General features: G+C 36.6%; 1 protein-coding gene across 1 annotated transcript in view; it reads left to right on the top strand.

The window, feature by feature from the left end:
* LMF1 (lipase maturation factor 1) overlaps positions 1 to 24496 on the top strand; it is a 710851-nt gene that overhangs the window by 219198 nt on the left and 467157 nt on the right. The window contains 1 exon segment of the mRNA XM_043976446.1: positions 23869 to 24017. Within this exon segment, the coding sequence (XP_043832381.1) occupies positions 23869 to 24017 (149 nt within the window).

Raw genomic sequence — 24496 nt, 5'->3', positions numbered from 1 at the left:
AATCAGAACAAAAGGAAAAAACCCACAAGAATAAACAAAAAAGCAACAAAGGTGAAAATAGTATGCATCAATCTGTATTCAGACTCCATAGTTCTTTTTCTGAATGTGGAGAGCATTTTCTATCATCAGTCTTTTGGCATTGTCTTGGATCACTGTATTGCTGAGAAGAGTTAAGTCTATCACAGTTATTTCTAATATCAGTTCCCTTACACGTGAAATGGAGAGAATATTTATACCGTGAAAGTCTTGCAATTGTTAATTAGTGACTATGTAAAGTGCAATATAAAAGAGAGCTATTTATCACAGGGAAAAGGTGGGGGTCCTTAGGTATTCCTCTGTAAAGAGTGACAGTCTCCCACACAGTCCAATGAGAATTAAAATTGTTTTATTGGTGTCTCTAGGGAAGGAGAGCTTAACAACATTCTCCTAGAACAGAAGAAAGGCAAAAGCTTTTATAGAGGATAGATGGGGTGCCCACCTGAAAATGGAAAATTCATTTTTGGGGTGGGGTGGAAAAGCCTGGACACTTGTCATATTCCTGAGAGTCAATCGAGATTTTTTTGAAATGATGGTCCTGACCTTTGGGGTTATCAAGTAGTAGCCACACCTAATTGACTTTCTTGCTATAAAATTTTATCTCCCCTTATTTCTTAGTCTGTCCTGATATCTAGTTGGTCAATCTAAATTTTAATAGTCTCTTGATTCCTTGATATGTTTGTCCTGTTATCTGGTCATCTTTGGTTTTGCTTCTCACAGGAGAAACTTCTTCTGACTTATCCTAAGCCTCATGTCATATTTTTAATAACAGTAATTTCATCTCTGTGTTTTCACTTGCCTAGTATCATTGGAATTCAGTAATGGTATTTTGTGCATGTGAGGAAGAATTATTAAAATGATCATTTGGGGGGTTGGTGGGGCAGGTTCCTCTCAGTCTAAGAAAGGGCTGCTTCCCCTCCCCAGCAAACTGAATCACATGATGAGGGACACCCAAGGCTGGTCACATGGGGAGGAGTTTAGAGAGCTGTCTCTGTGTCACCTCCCCCCATTGGCTACACTGTGTTCTGATTGGCTAGTTTTTGGCACCAGTGTCCTGTAACTTAGGAAGAAGGGAGGGGTGGGTCATGGAATAAAAGGGGCTCACTAACCGCCATTTTGTGCCATTCCATTAGGGAAGGGGCCCATTCTTGCGAGAATGTAAATAAAAGGGTTTTGTTTTTTTTAACATCCCAGCGCTGAGTCTCAGAGAATATTTAAATGCTGTTTTTCACAATATCTATCATCTTTTCTGTTTTCTTAAAGTACATCATCTTGTGACATATTACAGAGGCAGAAACAGGTGTTTTAGTAATTAATTTGGTCAGTATATTAACTGTGTGATGACAAATGTTTCTAGCAGTAACAACTTATCTGAGGCTGTTTTCTTAATAATAAAAATTGTGTTTGCTTTTGTTTGGTAACTTTGAATAGACAAAAGAGAGAGAATAAATTCATGGTGGATTTGCTGGGTTGGCCTTCTTCCAGCAAATGCCTTCAGGCTGTTGTTCCCACCTACATATTCCTCAAATCAGTTGGGTTTTAAGAGTAACTTTGTGACTTCCTGACTTTTGTTCTGAATCTTCTTTTTGCCATTACTTGCTTTCTTCTTTGTTCCTTGTGGTTAAGGCCGTGGGTGGTAAGGCTCCATTAGTCATCTTGACCATTCAGCTCTTTCTGTTAGAGGGGTAAAAACATCCAGTATCCAGCAAAGGAGTGAACTGGCCTAAAATGAAAGGAGAATACCCATTTCCTTACTTTTGACCTGAATCCCCAAAAAAGTAGTTTGGCAATTTAAAATATTGCCAATACCTACATTCCGAAAACCAGTATTGATTCCCCTTAGCACGTGCCTAATTAGGTTCAGTAATCGCTTCAATATGCCGAACTGCTTAAATAGATTGTCTTGTGTGCTGAGGTGTTTTTTTCTTTTAGTATTTTTAGAGTTCTAAAACTATGGAAAAATAATGTTTCACGTATAGATCTCTGATGGAGTGACATCATATCTATTTGAGCTAAATGACCTCTGATGTCCCAACCAATTTTGGGATACTGTGATTTCATGATTATTAACATTTTAAAATGTTCTTTAAGGAACATCAACAACAAGAGTAATCAGTAAAATAGCAGTAATTATGTTATGGGGAAATTGGTGGGGTTTGGGGTTGGGGTCCTTAGGAATTCCTCTTTAAAGAATTATACTTTCTTGCACACAAATCCAGTTAGAGTAAACTAATAGTTTATTTAGGTGCTAGGGGAAGGAAACCAAGAGAGAAGTCCTTGGATTTCTTTTTGTGGGGAGAAGGCATGGCACAGAGGCATGGCTCTCTGAGACCTTTCTCCTGGAGCAGGAGGCAGGCAGATACTATCATCTGACTGTGGAAAGTTCCCTTATTGGGGGGAGGACCATTCCCCACTGGTGGTGGCTGAGGGAAGTTGGGTGAGACGAGGCTCTGGATCTCTCAAGCCATCTCTGTCCTCCTCCTGTCACAAAGGCAGCAGCCACACCTAATGTTATTTCCCCAAGGTGTGGGGGAGACTAGAATGAAGGGTGGTGGTCCTGGAGCTAACTTAATCAGGATCAGGTGACACTTATCTCTTTAGGTGTGTCTGCCTTTGGTTTAGTTTCTTAAAGGGAAGGTTCTTTGATTTACCCCAGAAAACTTCTGAGGTACCTAGGGGCCTATAACAGTTACATAGGTCAGAAATTCCAGAGAATTAATAAAGCCACATATACAAACTTTTCGTCTCTACCTTAAGACTTTTATTTTAATATGTAGGCTTATACTGAACCTTATTAGGGGAATCTCTTGGGTAATTGTCAGTGAAGGAGACTGAATTCTTCTCCTTGATGGCTGAAGACTACATTTTACAAAAAATTGCAAGCTGATCACAATTTTGTCAAAATGTACTATACACACATGGGCAGAACATATATCATTTATCATTTTATGCAACATTTAAAATTTCTAACTAGCCTAAAACAAATGAGAACTCAGGATGGATTTCATAGAACTGGTATATTATGCTCTTGGATTTATAGCAGTAAGTATTTAAGCTACTGTTTTTATATAAATTTAGGTTTCTGGGTGATTTTCAAAGATGGTTTTACAATGAACCAAGGGTAGAAGTTATAGTACATGGTGAAAGGATGTGTTGGTCCTCTAAAAAAAAAGATTGTAATCCTGGTGGTGAAGACAGATAAAATGAGCTAGTCTTTGTTTCCTCTCCCTACCAAGGCATTAGGAGCAATGGTAAATTTAGGAAAATGTTAGAATTTGTCATTTATTTTTCTTATCAACAAAGGGGAAACAGGAAAAGGGTAGAGTGGAAACTTGATTTATTTAGTAATTTCTCCCTAATTTCTTAGTTGAATTGAATGTTTGTTTTTGGAGGAAGTATAGTGTGGTCTTTACCTTGAGTTAGAAAGACCTGTATTCAAGTATTTCAAGTTCCACTAATGAGGACAATAGCCCTTACGTCTATTTTGAAGGTCAAATGAGATAATGTGGATAATATGCATTGTAAATATTAAAACACTATTCTTAATCTTGTTTTGATCTTATGTAGTTCTTATTTTTCTTTTTCTTATCTGTAATTTATAGAGTTTAGTCTGTAGAAATAGTCCTGGAGCAAATGTCTACCATTAGGAATGTTCCTTGACAGTTCTGTCATTCCTCCTGAGTTTTATCATAGCAATAGTGACTGCATATACTGTTGTGTGAAAGTCCTGAAATATTTTTACACTTTTGGTTTGTGTTAAGCAGTTGGGACAATATATTGGTTCATGGATAGCAAATGTTAGCTTTTTTGAATTGTCTGATTTTGGTTCAGTAGCCTTGTAGTTAGATTCATGCTGACAAATTTTTAAATGACTTACTGAAATTCCAGTCTAAGCATGCTCATCTCCTCTTCAAAACCTAGGTGTTTGTTGTTGTTGGTTTTTTCTGATGCTTTTTTGTTTGTTTTGTCATCTCTTTTGTTATTAGGTAGAAATTCTGGGGTTTGCATAAACTGAAGATTTTCATTGACCTCAAGTACTTTAACTTTTGCCTGTTGAATCAATCAACAACCATTTCTTGGGTATCATTTCAGTCTTGGGAGATAGTCAATGCAAAGGCAGGAGATGGAAGGTTCACTTCAGCTCTTATTTCATCTAATTCGGATTTAGGGATGAAATTATTTCTTACAGTTACTCTGCAATGGTTTGCCCTTCTAAATTAAGGTCAAATAGCACCTTTTCGTTTTCTTGTTAATAAAACAATGGTGTTTTTTTCCTTCAGTTTTCCCTTTATTTGGATATTTGTCCACTACCCCAAAAGACCATGGGATCTATCCGATTTGGCAATTTTTTTTTCCTTGTAAGGGGCCCTGGGACAATAATAGTTGGGAATGACCTTGAATTGAGTTGGAATGGTAGAGCTACATCTGGGGGAAGCTTACACAAAGCCTGCCAACACTATGCCTGGCTCCAGCCACTGTTTTTCTTCACATTCATTAGCATCGAATGCACAAATGGCTAACTTGTGCCAGCAAGTCCTTACTTGTCCTTCAAAGACGACTTTCCTAGTAAGCCTTTGCATCTAGTCTGGTTTTCTGTCAACTTATCTTGCTCAACTTATCTTGATTAATGCCAAAATAACTATTCTAGCTAGATGGAGTTTGGAAAGGTAGAAAAGAAGAAAGACTATATAAGGGAAAATTCTAACTCACTTGGACTGTCACTTTTGTTTGCCAGCAACAAGATTTGCTTTACTGAGTCTGGATTTGGTTGGAAAATTCAAATGTTTGTCCTCACTAGGCCTTTCAAAGTTAGAAAATTTCAAAACTAGAGCAGTGGAAGTAGCTATTTAGATTATTCCTATATGAAATAGATTATAAATCCATAATTAATTAATTACATGACCACCTTTTAAAAATGCAAATTCAATGGGAATGACTATATTCATTTTTACTATGATTTGGAAAACTAAACTGTGATGGCTATACTCCTATTTTTAAGTTGTACATTTCCTAAGCACTTGAAAAAAAACCTATGCACATTGTATTTCAGCAACATTAACACTCTTTTGAATATCAGTGAGACAATTAAAAACATGGTAAGTTATATTGTGGGACCACTGGTTGCCAGAAGGGAAGAGAAAAAGCAGGAATGAAAACCTGTGTCTTTGTAGCTGACATTCAAGCAACATAAATGGATTTTAAAGTGCTTTTAGAAAATTATAAATATTAGGGATGCTAAGACATTGGAAAAAGTAATTAGAAAGTGAATTTCCAACCCAAGTAAACAATTCCAGGTGAAGAGCGGAGTATGAGTCAAAACAATGGGTAGACTCATTTCCTTGGAATATGGGTTGAGAGAAGTATGAATGTGGAAATGTTTCTGAATTTGCTGCTCTGAAATGTACATAATTCAGTGGTGAACATTTTTAATGTTTGGTTTCATAACTGTTCTGCTATCATCTTCCCACATCATTATTTTTGTTGTTAATAAATGCCATGCTGAATTCTGTGGATTTTATATCCAAAGAGTCTCTTTAAGGAGAAAATTGAAGTGGAAAATCATCACAGGTATGAGAAAGCAAGCTAGTCACTGCAGGGGTACAAGTTAAAACAACAAAAATTTATTTTACTTTTATCCCAGATTTTTTTTAAATTAGGGGACAAATTTAATGCCCTCTTTTTGTTTCTGAGAGGGGTTTTGCTCAGAGAAAATGTATAGAATTGCTGAAGAATAGTATTCATTATTTCCAGCTTTGATCTGTGTAAACATTTGTTTATGTATTTAGCTATCTAATACCATACATGCATTTAATGTAATTATGTATAAAAAGTCAGGGACAGCAGATGTCCTTGAGATAGTTTTTCAAATGGAGAAATGCTGGGTGAGCCATGTATACATGACAACTAACTATTCAACTTACAGAGTGGATCCCATGAGACTACAGATGGCCAGCTAAGAACATTAACTAGACTTATTAATCTGTCCATTTTTCATTCTCCCCTCAAATGAGAGGGAAGAATAGAAACAGGTCCTATAACTTGTGCATATTGACTCTCCCTCTCCTGGACTGAGTCTTATTATAAATAGATTGAATTACATGGAAATTAATATTAACTGGTAAAAACCAAATGTTATATAATAAAGAAAACAAATATGCAGTAAAACCTCATTATTCTGGACTCTAGTATTACAGACTTTGGGATAATTCACATAGGTGCAAGTTTAAAATTTATCTTTTCTTGGCAAATGGCTTTTTTGGAATTTATAGCATAAATAACTTTATAGGAAGATTATTTTAAACATTTTAGAACAAATTGTTTCTGACCACTCACTGGCATGTTAAAAAGAGGATGGATTCCAATGATAGGCTTTTTTGTTTGGAGCAAATTCTGTGTGCCTTTGGGTAAATGGTTTTGTTGATCTGGGCCTTAATAACCCCATCTATAAAATAAGGAACTTTGACTTGAATGATCCCTAGAGTTCTTTCAAGCTCTGACTTTCTATTATTTTAATGCTACTAATAAAACTCACATATATGTGTGTGTGTATCTATCTCTCTCCACACACACATATAAAAATATATATTTTATATATATATAATTTAAAGCATTTAAATCATATTCCTCACAAATATGCTAGTTATTAGAATTAATACTAGGCAAGGCAGGCAATAAATATTCATTATGTTGCAGGCACTGTGCTAAATGTGAGGGAGACAAAAGGAAGCAAAAAGAAAGAAAGTCCTTGTCCTTAAGGAGCTTCTGTTCTCATGGGAAAAGATAGCACCCAGAAGGGAATAGAAAAGTGGGGGGTGGAGAACAGGAATGAAGCTACAGGGATGAGGGCATGTTGTTGAAGTATAGAGAGTCAGAAACAAAGCTGAGGAGAATTAAGATGGGCTGGCCTGGAATACTCTGCAAAAAGGAGGCCCCCAACAGAAACTTAGCAATAGGAGGAGGCCACAAAGGGCATTTGTAGGGTAGGAAGGCCACAGGTGTAGATAGTTGTTCCAAGTAAGGAGATCCTGCAGCTGAAGAGTGGTATTTATATCAGAAGCATAGCCAGAGGGAAATATTATCTCCTAAGACTCAAAGAATTGCTTGTAGCTTTATAGCTGTAAGCATGGGAGTCAGGGGGCAGCTAGGTGGTACAGTGGATAGAGCACCGGCCCTGGAGTCAGGAGTACCTGAGTTCAAATCCAGCCTCAGACACTTAACACTTACTAGCTGTGTGACCCTGGGCAAGTCACTTAACCCCAATTGCCTCACTAAAAAAAAAAAAAAAGAATGGGAGTCAGGATCTGAACCCACTACTCTTTATTCTAGGTCTAGTGCTATTTCAACTATAACATTCTAGTCATCTAGAATATCTATTATCTAACCAAATAGAAATAATATAAGGGAATTATGATATTAAAATAGTACTAAAGACTAATTAGAAGTTTAAAAAACCCATAATATTGTGAATTAGGAAAGGCTTTTTGTAGGATGTTTCCTTTGAAGGAAGCTAGGAATTCTATGAGTCTATAGCACTGAGGAAGTACCTTCTAGATATGAGGGACTACTTGTACAAAACACATTGAGACAAGTGATGAAATGTCATGCATAGGGAACAGCTAACAGACTAGTTTGATTCAAATGAAGAGTGTCTTAAAGGGAATAATATGAAATAAGACTGCAAAGTTAGGTAAAAGTCAGTTTGTGGAACGGTTTAAAATGCCGGAGTTAGGAGTTTGTACTTTATCCTAGGGGAACTGGAAAGCCAATGAAAATTGGGGATAGGAGTGATGTTGTAATCTGTGCTTTAGGAATATCGATATGTGGAGTATGGTTTAGAAAGAAGTGATCCTGGAAGCAGGCAAATCAATTAGAAAGTCATTGTAATAGTCTAGATGACAAGGAATAAGGGTCCAAACTAGAATAGAGACTTTGTGGGTGTAGAGAAGGGGACAGATACAAGAGGTAGGCCCAATATGACTTGATAAATGATTGAATATTGGGTCTGAGGAAGATGAATGGGTTAAGTATGAGTCCAAGACTGAGAAGCAAAAATGGTGGTACCCTCAATCAAAATGGGGAAGTTTAGAGGAAGAATGGATTTTGAAGGAAATAAGGATTCCAGTTGAATTTGAAATGTCTAATATGCTTTATCTATATTCCTTGCAATACAGAGTCTGACTGATGCACATAGACTTGAAAAACTTCTGTATTGGAACTGAGCCAATCTAGTGTAAGTCCCATGTAGTAGGGCTAACCTCAGCTTCTAATATATTTCATCTGGTTACAGTGGATCAGGGTGGCATCCCAAATCCTAGTCCTGATCTGGTTCTATCAGTCACATTCTTCAGCCTAGATAGGAAGTAAATTGGTGTCAAAAGATCAAGTGTTATGTATATCTATTACCACTACCACCACCATCACGACCACCACTACTACAACTATTACTACCTAGCTAGCTGTTGTTTTTATAGTACTTTAAGGTTTGCAAAACAATTTACATATGTCACCTGATTTGAACCTTACAGCAACTCTGGGAGGTAGGTGCTTTTATTATCTCCATTTTATAGATGAGGAAATTGAGGCAGATAGAGAATTAAGTGACTTACTTAGCGTCACAATTCTGGTGAGTGTTCAAAGAAGAATTTGAACTCATCTTACTGACCCCAGGTCCACTATCCACTCTACCACTCTATCCACTCTCTATCCACTACCTCATGTTACCTAGGCATCAATCTTCCATTAATTCATCTTAAGAAATTCCTGGATTTTCAGTTAGGACTGCTGACTGAATTTTTGAACTTTGCTTAGACCACAGCTATTAGAACATTTCAAATGGCTAGAAGACAGTGCACATTTCTGCTTATGACTGAAAAAAAACAAAAACCCAAAAGTGCTACCAACACCAGTTAAATTAATTCTATATATGTGAGGTTCCTGTGGTATCATTTACCTAAAGGATTAACTTTAGGAGTAGGATGTCTGCTGCCTTTTATGAAAGAGAAAGCCAGACAGTTCTTTATATAACTGAAAAAAGGAGTCTGCTGGTTTTGATTTGAACATATACTAAAGAAAAATAGATTTTCTCTTTATTAAGAAAAAATATCCTGGGACAGCTAGGTGTTGCAGTGGATAAAGCACCGGCCCTGGATTCAGGAGGACCTGAGTTCAGATGCGGCCTCAGAAACTTGACACTAGCTGTGTGACCCTGGGAAAGTCATTTAACCCTCATTGCCCCACTCCCAACCCCCCAAAAAAATCCCAAATTTGAGTCTTGCTACCAAAATCTTAATTTAGCTGGTCATTAGAGAAAGTTCTAAAGAAGACTCCTGTTGGAATACTCAGCAGAATTGTTTTAATTGGATAAGCATTAGAATGTTGTATGAATCGTTTAACCACTGGAAGCAATAGGTATAGGTTGTATATGAGAAGATTTTATTTCAGTGTCAGGCAAAACCTCCCAATAACTAGAGCTGTCCAAATAAATAAACAAATAAATAAAAGAAATAGAGTGGGATGCTCTAAAGATCTTCAAGCAAAAATAGAATATTGTAGGTGCAATTCTTTAGGTAAAGGGTTGGATTAGACAGCCTCTGAGGTCCTTTCCGGTTTTGTTATTCTGAGGTCTGTTTAGAATGTGCATTTCCTATATTTCCCATCAAAGCAAATAGCCCAATGTTAAAACTTGGTATAGTATAAATTACCTTGGTGGCTACAGTAAAAACAGGGAATACCAATGAGATTATGCAAACATAGATGAAATTATTTTAGTTACTTAGAGAGTAATTAAATACAATATATACTGTTCTTTCAAAATGACAGTTGCCTGCTAAGGTGGAAACAGGAAATCCATTAACTTCATTATTTTTTAAAATTTAAATTCTCTCCTGATTCTTCTGTCACTTTAAGTTCTGAACACAGAGGAACTAATTTACTGCTGCATTAACTCAGTGATATCACCCTCTTGTTACCAAAGTGGTTTCTAATGACTACCCTTGAGAGCACTTGGAAGCTTTTAAAAGTTTTTATGTTAATTTTTTTCATGGCTCATACTTTAGGAAGAAAAGTTAAAAATAGCATTCCAAAATCTTTTAGTAATATCTTCAATGTGAAAAAGAGTAACGGTTGGTCATAGAAACTCAAATGATACCATTCTGTATCACCTTTTGGTATAAATAAGAAGCTCCCCAAATATGTGTTATCTACTGTATCTTTGAAATTTGCAGAGTAAATGACTCTTCATTCTCATGCAAAACATATCAACTCATTTGCCTGGTCTTGTCATTTCTACCTTCGCTGTTACTGTTCACACCTGTCCCTTTCTCTTCACTTACAAAGCTTATAACCTTAGTTCAGGTCTTCATCATCTCTTTGCGGTAGTCTCCTCAGCGATCTCCCTACTTCAGGTTTTCTCCTTCCCTCCTCTTGAATTCATGCTTCACACATCTGCCAAACTGATTTTTGTAACGCATAAATCTGACCTTCTATTCATTAAACTTCAGTGGTTCCCTATTACCTCTAGTATCAAATATAAATTTGCCTGTGTGGCATTTAAAACCCTTCATTATCTGACTCCAACCTACCTTTTCAGTCATTTTGCACATTATTCCTTTCTCATGATCTACAGTTGAACCAAACTGGCCTTCTTGCTGTTGCTCACACTCTACTTAATTTTTGGTTCTGTACCTTTGCATTGGCTATCCCCCTATGCCTGTAATGTACTTCCTTCTTCCCATTGCCTAGTTTTCTTCTTTGTTCAGCTCAGGCTTTACCTTCTACGTGAAACTTTTTCTAATTATATCAAGTACTAGTGGCTCCTTTTCCCCATTACCTTGTATCTATTTTGCATATACCTGTATGTGTACATGTTATCTCCCTTGGCTAGACTGTAAGAACCTTGAGGTCAGGAACTATTTTAATTTTAGCCTCAGTAGCTGGCACTGTTAATGTCACACCATAAATCCTTAATAAGTGCTTGTTGTTTGCTTATTAAGTGTTAGGAGTGGGACTTCAAAGTTGATGTCATCTTTAGGACATTTAGGTCTCTTTTTATTACCTTGTAAGGACTTGGGTTGATTTTTTTTTTCTTTTTCTTTTTTTTTTTTTGCAGGGCAATGAGGGTTAAGTGACTTGCCCAGGGTCACACAGCTAGTAAGTGTCAAGTGTCTGAGGCTGGCTTTGAACTCAGGTCCTCCTGAATCCAGGGCCAGTGCTTTATCCACTGCGCCACCTAGCTGCCCCACTTGGGTTGATTTTAAGACATGTTTCTCAGTATGCTGGGTTGGTATAATATGAATATTTCTCAATGTAGTAAGTATGCTAGAATGTATACGGAGCACCCTAAAAATAATAGCAACTGAGAAAGTCTGGAGCATCTGTTTCCAAATTTAGAAATTGGTATTTAGATTAGGAAGGGATTATTTTTAAGTGACATGCCTTTGGATTAAAAGCTCTGTGTTAGATAGTATGCTGACCCTCAGGTCAGCATGGAAAGGGGGAAGAAACCGGGCTTTGGAGTCGTAAAACTTGGTTCAACTCCTAGCTCTCTTGTTTATTACCTTGTGTGACTTTAGGTAAATAAGCTCTTCAGTTAGGGCCTGAGTTTCCTCCTTCATAACATTAGGATGTTGGACTACATTATCTGATTCCATCCAGCTTTAAAGCCACGTAGCTAAATCCAAGTAGCAACTTTCATATTGTCATGACTGCTACAGCAGTGTGGGAAGTATGGCAAAGTGAATAGTGACTTGGATTTAGAGCTCAGAAGACATGAATTCAAGGCCCCCCTCTTCTGACCCATAGTCTTTGTGACCCTGGAAATCATTTAACCTTTAAGTTCTCTAGGTTAGAGTTGTCAAATATGCTGTAACATTCCCAGAAGGAACCAAATTCAAATGTAATTGAGAAATATTTAGCAAAATAAGTAAAAGTCCAAGAGAATATAGGTAATATTAATATTCATCAATAACCATTTAAGCACCTACTATGTGCTAGGCACTGTACTAAGCAAATATGTGGTTTTCTGAGTCAGTGTGTTGACTGTGGGATCCTCATGCATGTCTGTAATATTTGTGACACGTGGTCAGCAAACCTTTAATTAAAGACTGCCAGTGATGGAAAAGCCATTACCTTTCAAGACAGCTCATTCAATTTCAGACAGTTCTAATTATTAGGAAATTCTTATATGCAGTCAAAATCTGTCTTCTTGGCCCAAGCAAAACAAATGGAATCTCCTGTCCAAACAACAGCCTTTTAAATACTTGAAGACAACCATTATATCCCCACTGTGTCTTCTTGTCTCCAGGGTAAATATCGCTAGTTCCTTCAACTAATCCTTATTAAATGATTTTAGGTTCCTTGGTCATCCTGGGTACCTTCCACTGGATGATCTCTTGCTTATCAACATTATTTCTAAAATAGAGTGTTCAGAATGGAATGCAGTATTCCATTCACAACCCAACCAGAACAGAGTTCAGTAGGACTAAAACCTCCTTAGTTTTGGACATAGGCCTGTATTGAATGCAAGCTAAGATCCTATTAACTATTATTTCCTTGTTTTTACCTGGAAGTTTCCAGTCTTCTTAATTTGACAGACTTTCCAGAATTGCTATAGTCCTCCAAAATCAGCATCTCTTTGTATAGTATTTCTGTAAATTCAGATTATTCTCTCAATCACGCGTACTTAAACCTTGGGGGAGGTAATCATATAATAATTTTTGTTTGTTTTGTTTTGTTTTTTGGTGAGGCAGTTGGGGTTAAGTGACTTGCGCAGGGTCATACAGCTAGTAATTGTTAAGTGTCTGAGGCCGGATTTGAACTCAGGTCCTCCTGACTCCAGGGCCAGTGCTCTATCCACTGCGCCACCTAACTGCCCCAATAATTTATCTAATATTTGTGTTGCTATCCTTAATAATATTTTATCAGTGTTCATGCTTCTCCAACTGGTACAGATTTTAACCCCTTTCTACCTCCCATTCTCATTCATGTTTTGCCTTAAATAGAGCTTCTACCTGTTTTTTTAATCACTGTAGTGCCTTCTTTCCTTTTCACTAGATGATCAACCTGCCTCCTTTTCTGACCATACACGTTCTCAGTAATGTATTTCACACCAATTCTTATTCATTTTATGTGACAAGACTTAAGTATGGTTAAGTATCTCCAGAATTGTTAGCTTATTGATCACTGGACAGGGATCATACAGTAAGAGTAACAATATTTATATTAATATTAGTAGGGTTTCCTGAAACTTTGTGTTTTTAATGTTTTCTGCTTCCTTTGTTTGAATAATGAAGATATTTTATTAAGTTGCATAGCAGAAGAAAGGAATTCTGGATTAAGAAAACCATGTCATTTAAAAGCTAATATAAAAAAGAAACAAAGTGAAATTATGGCACTGAGAGCTTTTATGTCTTTTCTCATATTCTACTCATCCTTAAGTTTCCCTTGTCTCCTCTCTGACTATGTTTTGCTATGAAGAGATTGAAAGTACAGCTTTTAGACTCTGATCATCAGCAAGTTTTTTCCATGTTGCAAAATACTGAATTAGAAGAAAGGCTACTCTCCTTTGTGGTTTCATACTAAAACATTCCTGGTAGTCTTTAATGGTCCTTAAAAGTCAAGACCCCTTGCCTTTCATGCAGCAAAAAGGAATGGTGGCGAAGCTTCACACTTTTTGAACATGGACTGGATTCTGTCAAAGGATTGAAAGAATACCTTGTTTCTCTTGTTAAGGGAAAAAAAGAAGTACAGTAGCTCAAAGAGATGTGAAGGGGATTGGCTTTTAAATATTTTTTCATTGAAAACTGTGTGTGTGATGGTCTATGTAAGCCTCTATCAATAATTAACAAGTTGGATGTACTTGGGATCCTGATCCACTTCAAAGAAATGTAACACTGGAGAGTACTAGATTGAAAAATAAGGTTGCTTTTTACTGTTACATGCTACATTTGACTTTATGGAAGAATATTAAAATAAAGATAAAGAGGAATATGCTATTAGTCTATATATCTGGTCCAAACACTAAATTCTCAAAGCAAGTTTAGAACCATGGCAATACCTGACCCTTCTTCCCCTAATACATATCATGAATAGTATCATATTTATTAAATGAAGGGAACATGTTGGTTTTAGAGCCCTTTCCTCCTTGAATATTTTCTAAATAATATTTATATAAAACCCAAGAAAAAATTATAGTTAAATAGTCAATAATCTTGCTTGAATATAAACATGTTTATTCCTTTTTTCTTCTTAGCAGCTCAAGGAAGAGTATATTGAATAATGTAATGATCAAGTCTGCTATCAGTAGTGTCATCATGATCTCAAAATAAGAGAATCTGATAATTAGAAGGAACCTTAGCTACCATTAAGTCCCATCTATACATGAAAGGAAACCCCTATAATGTCCATGACGTAATTGCCTGTTGACACTGACAAGTGTTGTTCTAGACTCTTGTTTTAAGATCTCCAGAGAATCCACTGCCTCTCAAGGAAGCCCATTTTTCTTTTGCATGGGTCCAATTGTTAGGAAGTTTTTCCTGACATCAACCCTAAATATGCATCTTTGCAACTTCTACCCATTGCTTCCAGTTCTGCCCTTTGAGACTAAGAAAAAAAGTCTGTTCTTTCTTTCACATGAAAGTTCCTTAAATGCTAGAACATAGCTGTCATAACCTCCATTGTCCTCCCTCCCACCCCCCCCCCACCTTCTCCTGGCTAAAGCTCCTTACTTCTATTTATTGTTTCTCATATGACAGGGATTCAAAGCCCCTTACTTGCTCTGCTTGCCCTCTTTCCTCCAGGCATTCAGTCTCCAATTTATTGATATCCTTCTTATAATATGGTGCTCAAAGTTAAACACAACACTCCAGATGGCGTCTGATAAGGGTAGATTATAGTAGCACTATCACTTCAACCCTCTTCCTTGATGCTGCATCTTGAGTGCATTGTATCTTTTTGACTACCACATTACACAACTATTTCATATTGAGCTTGCAATCTACTAAAACCCCAATATCTTTTTCAGAACAGTTGCCATTTAATAATACTTCTCCATCTGGTACTTGTACAGTTGATTCTTTGTACCCAAGCTCAAGACTTGACATTTATCCCTATTGGATTTCATTTTGTTAGAAACTAGCCTGTCACAATCTTTTTTGGATCCTAACTCTGTCATCTCCTGTTTTAAATATTCTTCTTAACTCTGTGTTATCTGCAAATTTGATCAACATTTCACCTATCCTTTCATCTAAGCCACTGAAAAAATGTTAAAAGGCACAGGACCAAGCAGAACTCTCTGGGGCTACTTCACTGGAGACCAGTTGCCCCTTGGACATTGACCAATTACTCTTTGAGTTAGGCCATCCAACCAGTCCTGGATCCATATGATCATATTCTTGATTTTTCTGATATCTGAGTAAAACTATATCCATAGTATTCCTCTCATTTCCCTTCTCTGGTAACTTGTCAGAAAAGGAAATGTGGTTAATCTGGCAAAACTCTTATTGATTAATCCATGCTAGCTGTTTGTAATCACTGCCTCCCATTTTAGATGTTCCCCAACCATCTCTTTAATAATTTTTTCAAGAATTTTCTCAGTTTTAAAAAACATTTTGTATTAATCTGCTTTTATGTAGTTATCAGACATTGTTTTCTTCCTCTTTTTGAAAGTCAGAATATCTCTTCTTCTCTCAACTTGTGAGACCTCTCTCATTTCTGATCTTTCTCATATCATTGACAAGTAAGTGGCACCTGAGTGTGTAGTTCATCTGAGCTAAGTGACTTGAATTCATCTAGGGAAACTAGGTGCTCTCTTACTATCTCTATTTATCTTGGCTACCAACTCTGTCATTTTGTTCCATCATTTTTGGTGTAAAGGTCATTTCTCCTTTGATGGTCTATGGTTGATGATTAGGAGAAGCAGAAAATGGCACTAATTTGGAATCTTTGATTATAATATTGGAGAAAGGCCGAAGGCTATACATTTGTACACATGCAACTGCAGACATCATTTGGGAAGTTCTACTCTTATTCTCTGTGATTTAAAAAAAACACCATAAAATTTGGTAACAAAAGTTCTGTTGAGCTTTCAGCAAAACAACTTTTTGAAAGCTGCCAACTCCAGAGATTTTATCTTGTTGCTGCCTTTAGTTAGTGCCATTAAGATTCTAAAAATGTCCCTTTTAAAAAAAAAAAGTTAGTTATATAATAGCTGAGTGATCATGTGCTGCCTGATGTCATATTCGGCTTTGGAACATCTTGTGAGGAAAGGCTCTTTGTTAACACACAACAACCTTTTTGCTCAGGGGCCTGGGATATTCATTAAGTTTAGGCAGATATTAAACATAGATTGAAATAGAAGCTTCAGTGGTAAAGATGGGGGTTCAGTTTAAGTAAGAATTTTCAGTTTTACAAATAATGTGATAATGTTACTTCTATATCTTTCATTCCAGGATTGTAAAGCCTTTTACCTCAAGTCAGCCTCATTTTACTGAGGTAATAAATTAGGAATTAGAGAGTGTGTCTTGTTTTAGAAGTATGCAAAGGAAGTCAGTAGTTCAGACATTCTTTTTTTTTTTCTAGTCTGCTAACTTGAGGATAAAAATAAAAAATTGTTATCCTGACCTGCATGTCAGGAAATTTGATGATGGTTTTTATTTCTTGTTTCTTCATCAGTGTTTTTGACTGTTTTGGGTGTGCCAATATGCAATAGGGTTTGTAAAGTTCTTCTCACACCTTTTAATTATTATTTGTATCTTAAAGTAAATGTAGTTCTTTCTTTACCTTACCAGCACATGTATATGTTATATACTAGTACATGCATGGTTGCATGCTGAGCTGTTACTCAGCTCTTCAGGAAATTTGGGATAAAAGAAGGGTGTCAAGGATAGCAGTTCACTTAATTGCATGTAATGACTAAGTCTGTTTTATATCACTTTCTCCCTTGTCTGCCTGCCACTGGCTATGATATCAGGGATACGACTTTCCTGTATGCTCACAGAAAGAGAGAATGAATAAGAGTGAGAGCAACAAAATTTCTTTTAAAATTTTCCTATAGTATTCATTTAAAATATATACATACTTCTTTCTAACTTCCCAGTCTAGCTTCTCCTCCATAATATTAGGCTTATTTTTGAAAGAACAATTAGGTCCCTGTTGTTGCTCTTCTCTTGATCAAAACCGAGAGGGGCTTGGGAGCACCCCTAAAAAGCCCCAAGGCTTGAGAACTTCTTTCTTCCATTTTGTAAGTGCTATTTCTCCACTACAGACAGGCTACCTTTTGCAGCTGGCTACGTTGTCCCTAGTACCGGCTGAGAGCCAGAGATCGGCAAAAGCTGCAGGTGCAGGAACTTAGAACTGTTCAGGATTTGCTCCCTTTTCCGCATGGCAAACATTATAAACAAATGGTCACTGATACTTCCCCTGGTTTTCTCATTAGGGATTAGGGATTGTGAAACCTTGGGTTGGAATCCTTAATGATATAATAACACCAAATAATATATGTCCTATTAGACATAATATCCTCTGTGGGGAATGTTAATATGAATAAGTCAGACCTTTCAAGAGCTCATTAATACTTAACTGATGAATATTTTTAGCCTAACAATACTTTCTTTAGTGCATCAGAAAAGAAATATCAAATATATACGTCCTTTCATGAAAGAACTAAATTTGTGGTTTGTAGTAGCGTGGCCAAAACATTTAATATTTAGGAACAATCATTTAAAATTGATGAAAATCAGTAAGTTAGACAAATGAAATTCTTTATAGCAGAGTATGTTTATGAAGTTGAACTCATTCAACCACTTCCCTTCTTCTCCTTTCTTTTCTAAGTCTGTGATGTTTTGCAAGGTGCTAAACTGATTTATTGGGTTGCAGCAATTTTTGAAGATGCAACTACCATTTCAGTATGTGACAAGTGCAGCCACTGAAAGTTGTGTCATTGGCAGCTTATTTATTTATTTATTTAAAGATTTGGACCCTTCCACCACCACACTGAGAGAGATAACAATGGCGCTCATTGTGTGAGCAATGCAGCTGCTGAAATTTGACTAGATCCAACCAAAGAAAACAGAAGCAGGTGGGTCAACAACATGACCCTTTCATTCCCAGACATATCAGTGTGCAGCGAGGGCCTAAGGGATCGCCATGCTGAGATGATGTGGCAGCTTCAGCCCCAACTTGAAAAACAAGCCTACAGCAAGCCTATGTCAGCTTCACAGAGTTGAGGATTTGGATTTCATTTGTAAGAGACCCTGAATGTTTCAGGCTTAATAGCATTTGTTGTCACTTGTTAAACCTGAATAGGACTAAACAAATCCAGATTACATTCATAAAAAGGCAGAAGTGCATAGGTATCCCTTTACTTTGTACATTTGCATTTTCAAGGTGAAAATTGTATTTTTCTTTATCTCCTACCTCCTCTTTTTCTGTCATTTAGATCAATCTCCTGGTTCTACCACTTAGTTTTTCTTTGGTGTCATTATCTTAAAAATTCTGTTTCTTTGCATTTGTGAAAAATTAGGTGGCAACTTAGAAGAGAGAAGAGTTCTTGGGTAATTTATTCCTCCTTAAAGCCAAGGTGGAAACTCTGCTAAACTTTAATTAAGAAATACCCCTTTGCCTGTGTAATTCTAGCATCTTTGGTGATATTTACATCCTTTTTTGAGCCTATGACATATCTAAATTCATAGTTTGTTCGATACAGGCTTTTAGGTTGAAAATGTGAACTATTGTTCCTAACAGTTTGCAATTATGGGAAATGGGAGCCATTTGCAAGAATCTGGTTAATGGATCAGAATCTTGCTTTCTACTCTCAGTTTACATTGTCAGCTTGAGATATAATACAATCCCCCTCCCCCCTTTTCCACCTTTGATTTGTATTTAAAACTTAGATATTTTACTAAAACATGATAAGCTTTATTTCTTAATCCACATGTGTCACCTTGGACAAGTCTATTCCCTTCTAGGACTCAGTGTCTTCATCTATAAATGAGAAAGTTGAATAAGATGATCTTTAAGGACCCTTCAGGGTCTATGATCTTATGATTCTGTGATTCTTTTAGCTTGAAGGCAAAGGCAAGGGACTATGTCATAATTATATTTGTATGCACATTCCCCTGTGTCTCACACAGTGCTCTACCTATAGGCACTTAATGCTTATTGAATGGATGAATGGCTCCAACAATTAAAATTACTTGAAAGTCACTATCATACAAAGTATTTATTTTACATTTTATATGATATCTTTTGGTCATGAAATTAATTTTTGTAGAGAAAATTATTCTAGAGTTTATAAGAAGTGAGTTTTAGAAAATGTTTTCACATTTTTAGGGGAAGAAAGTAAATATTGGTCCACTTACAAATAAACAATATAGGAATTTTAAGAAAGTTGATTTTTTAAAAAAAAAGTCTGAATCTCTACAGAAAAAAAGATGATGAAAAACTTCTTTGTTGAATAAGCAGTTAAAATAAACTTTCCTAAATTTTTAAGCAAAGGTGTGTAGTGTTTCCTTCCCATACATCTCCTCCCCGCACCCCAATATGGTTGTCAGAGGACCTAGAAGTATGCTAGGTGCTAGATGCTCTCTGAGGGTCTGGAGTTGTGCATTGTTGGAGGTACATGGGATGAGAAAGTACGTATGGACAGGTTGTGATATTCACCTTTGGAGGCAGTGTCCCTGTTGATGAGATCACAGACCTGTTGGAATTAGAAAGTTAGAAAAAAGGAAAGACAATACGAAGTCATCTGGGGATAAGTGGGAGGAGTAAAAAGCTGACCCTTTTCAAAAAGCAATTTTTAAGGTATGGAATTGTTTGATCAGTGGGTAAGATAAGTATCCCTGAACATATTAATTGGCCACCTTCTTTCAGATTGAGTCATACTGGCACACGGTTGTTGTGGGAAAGCATTTTATAAGTTAAAAAGCTCCATAGGAATATGAGCTATTATTCTGTGTAAAAATGGAGGTCTTAATAGCTATATCTAGCTAATAAATTCTCTAAGAATCTATGGTTCTTTCATTCGCTAAGTACCATTTGTTTCTGGACTAGAAGGTGGTGTGTAAGATATTTCCTCTCCCACCTGTTCTGGCTTTTTCTTTTAAACTTATAGCTTGCCACCTTTGTTTTTAATTCTTCATCCTCCTTTTCCTTCTTTTGCAGCTTACTGTGATTGCCATCTGTTTAAAACAGCTATGAGAGCTCTCTCCCAGCAGCACTTTGCCATTGTTGACTGTCTTTTTGCTTGTCAGTCAGACATTCTTCCTCCTTTGCACTTGCATCATCGAGACATCTCCTTTTCAGGCACCCTTCAGACTTGATTATACTTCTGGAATCATACCCAAGTGGTAGTGCCAGGGTTTGAACTTGTAGCTTCAGAATGAGTGGCACAGGTGCAGATCCCACTAACATTCCTTTTGAGGTGACCTAAGCGCCCAGAAGACTCCAAGACTTTAGGTTTCTTTAAATCATGATCCTTAATGCTGATCAGAATATGTAAGGAAAAAAAACCAAAACATGATTTTGTTGGGGTCGCTGTGTTCTTAAGTTGTTTTTGTGTTAATTACCAGAGAGAAACATTAATTATTTGTGTTGCCTCTTGTTACGTGTGATATTACTGCCCATGGAGGGCACATTAGAAAATGTAAAGTCTTGCACTCTCTCAACCACAGATCAAGCACGTATAGGATCTGTCTGGGAGGGAAGACAGTAATTTCCATATGAAAACCTCCATAACAGTGGGATTCTTGTGGAGGCTGAGGCTAACAAGATATACTACCACTTTGCTGCCAGTTAGACCAATAACTACTATTTGTCGCTCAGTTTAGTAACAATTAACCTTTCACATTCGGCATTAGGCATTGCTTTTCTGATGCAGCTGCTTTATAACAATATAATTCACTTCTCACCAAAGAAGGACTAATTTTGAAACTGAGGCTTTCAGAAAACCAAAGACTACATGGACATAGAATGGAGATTCTTTTAAAAGTTCCTTGAGTTTAATCTGTAAAGTGTAGGTTAATTTTGTAGACCTAATTTAATAACAACTTAATTAAAAATAAATTATACTTGATGAATGCAGATTTTTCTAATGTGACAGTTTCACATGAAAATGTTTCACCACTAGCTCCTAAAGTCTCTTGTCTTCTCCAAAATCAGAGTGAAATTATAGTGAAAATCAAATAGAAACAGATGAAAACTGCATTAAAAGAAATAAATCTAGTACACTAAGTTACTATTGAAACAGCTATACATCCTTAATTATATCCTAAAGGAATTTCATGTCGCTCTAATGAAGCAAGTATTACCAAGGTGAAGAAGATATAGTTATGTGACCTTAAGTGGAAAAATGATCAATAGTGGAACTCTCTATTTTATATATAATAGTATTAAAAAAGGAATCTTACTTTTGCCATTATCACCCACAGTCTCTAGGAGTGAAAACAAATACTTTTAGGCAGAAACTTCTAGGATTTTACACGCAAACACAAATCCTTAACAATTAAAAAAAAACTTCAGTGCCAAATTATAGCCCTACCCATTGAGAAGGCAAGAAATAACACACACACACACACACACACACACACACACACACACACACACACACACACACACACCAAACTTCATGAATATTTGACCCCAAGGAAAAGATACAAAAGGGAAGGGGGAGAAGAGACAAATTTGTTTAACTTCTTTTAGGTTTAGTATTGTTTATATTTTAGATCTTCTTCCTGATTTTTCTTTAGGCAATGATGCTACAACTACAGGAGGATTTCATTTTTAAGTCCCTTGAACTTCATCAGGGAACAATCAGTCAATTAAAAAGCATTTATGTTTACTGTTAAGCATTTTGCTAGGTGCTGGGAACACATCTGTACAGTAACTTTCCTTCTTTTAGTCTCAGAGGGACATATTTATTTACTTACTGGCTTTAGACAACTTCCTTCCCTCATGGTCCCATTCATTCATTTCATATAATCCCTGCTTGCAAAGAGACAACAGGCACAATTATATAATTAAATTGATTCATCATAAATCTGTATTAAAAGACACTTCTACCAGAATATATAGATACACATATACATATGTATGTATGTCTGTGTGTACATATATCCCTATCCCTATACATCCATATACATATACACACATTTATATATATACATACACACATAAATCTACATAAACATAAACAAATGAATTCTATAAATAACTAAACTCTATATAACTCTACATACACACACTAACAAATGCAAAGTGGTTAAATACTAGGTCATTAGAGATAGAAGGCATCAGCTGCTGGGGAAATTAAGCAAAGCTTCCTATGCTTGAGTTGAGTCATGAAGGAAGGAGGGACGCTGAGATGAAGTTGAGGAGGGTGCAGTTCAGGCCCAGCTAGTGGAAGAGATCTGAGATGAGACATGGAGTGCCACGTATGAGGACCAGAGAAAAGGTCAGTTCAGTGAAGAGGGGTTGATGTGTCACATTAGTTTGAAGACAATTGTGAAGGGCTTTAAAAGCTAAGAAGAGTTTATACTTTATCCTAGGAGGAGGCACTGGAGTTTGAGTAGAGGAGGGATTTTGTCAGGTCTATGTTTCAGGAAAATCACTTTGGCAGGTATGTGGAGGATGGATTAGAGTGGGCAGAGACTTGAGGTCAATTAGCAGACCAGTTAGGAAGCCTTTGTAATAGTTCAGATGAATGGTCATGAAGGCCTACACTGTGAGGAGGAAGTGGGTACACAAGATGTTGTGGAGGTAGTAAGAAAAAGATATAATAACAAAAGAGTAAGACTCTACTACAGAACTCAGTAACCTCTTTACCTGTAAGTCACTGATTAATCAATCAACAAGTATTTATTAAATGACCATGTGCCAGGCAATAAAAGAAACAGACTCTGCCCTCGAAGAGCTTTCATTTGATTGGGAAAGATCTGTCTGTCTGTCTGTCTGTCTCTCTCTAAACAAATACAAAATAAAATACACAAATATAAGACTTTGTGGAGGGAAGAGAAGGCACAGGTATCTGGAGGAAGGTAACACTTGAGCTAAGTTGGAAGGAATTTAGAGATTCTAAGAGGTAGAAGTGAGGAAGGAGGGCATTATAGGCATCCGGGATAGCCTGTGCAAAGACATGGGGGTAAGAGATAGAGTTTAATGTGTGAGGAACAGCCACAAGGCCCATTTGACTCTAGATTATAGAGAGTGTGAAGGAGAATAACGTGATAAGGTAGGTAGGATGGAGGTTGTGAAGGACCTGAAATGCCAAAGAGGAGTTAGTATTTTCCTTTGGGGGTCAGTGAACTTTAATTTTTTTTATAACTATATACTAAATATAAAGCAAGACAACATAAACCAATTTACATTAAGGCTATGAGTGCTCCCAAACTGTTACAGTATGCACAGTATCTTTCTTTTTCCTCCTTTTATCTTGAGACAGACACGTTTATTAACTTACTTGCATTAGGAAATTCCTTCCCCTACCCCCATCCACCTGCTCATTCATTTCATAGTTATGGGGAACTCCTGGTATGGAGCAACTAATTTGTAGTTTATAAGTTTATTGACTGTCCTGGCCCATTGGGACATTAAATGTCTTGCTTAGCTAAGGTTCATTTGGCCAGAAGAGGCTGGACTTGCCCATTCAGACCCAGATCTTCCAAACTCCAAGCCTGGCTCTCAGTTCCTCTCTACCAAGCTCTCTCTCTCTCTCAGGAATCTTCCTAGTAATTGTCCTGGTTTGACAGAATTATAGATTACACCATTAGCACCTTAATTTTCTTTGAAATGTCATTTGGCTTTTTAAAAAAACAAAACTTCTCTCTTTTGTGATCATTTTAGGATGGGAATTTCAACTCTTGGAAACAGGATTTTTGGGGATATTCTTGTGTCCTCTCTGGACTCTTTCTCAACTACCCAGACATACTCCAACATCCCACATTGTTATATGGGGATTTCGATGGCTTATTTTCCGAATTATGCTTGGTGCGGTAAGTAGAACATTTATACACTTTATTTTGGAAAACTTTCCAAGGCTACTTAAAAAAAAAAAAAGCTCTGGACCATGAAAATTAGAATTACCAACAACTTTATTCAGTCCTTTGTGAAAGAGAAACTCAATTTTTCCTGATCCATTCAGGTGATAAAGGGGATCCATCATTATCCCTGTAATAAAATGTGTAGCCTGGTAATAAAGAATCTTGTCTCTACTCTTTTTATTAAATTTGTATGAGTCTTTATTACCAGGCATTGCAATCAATCATGCATTTTATTTTAGAGGCCACCAGCTCCAGCATTACATCACTTAGGTATTTTCATTTTGTCCTTTTTTCTTTTTGGAGGGGGGCATTTCCTATACTTGTCAGTTATGTTATTAGATGGTTATGACTTACCCCTTTTTGCTCAAATTGAGATTTGATTCTCCCTTTGCCTTCCTCCCTACTCCAAATAACTCCAGTTCATTGGAATC

This window comes from Dromiciops gliroides, chromosome 1, assembly GCF_019393635.1.
Source record: "Dromiciops gliroides isolate mDroGli1 chromosome 1, mDroGli1.pri, whole genome shotgun sequence".
Taxonomy (NCBI): domain Eukaryota; kingdom Metazoa; phylum Chordata; class Mammalia; order Microbiotheria; family Microbiotheriidae; genus Dromiciops; species Dromiciops gliroides.
Note: the sequence above shows the minus strand (reverse complement) of the source record. Positions and strands in the feature narration are given on the sequence as shown.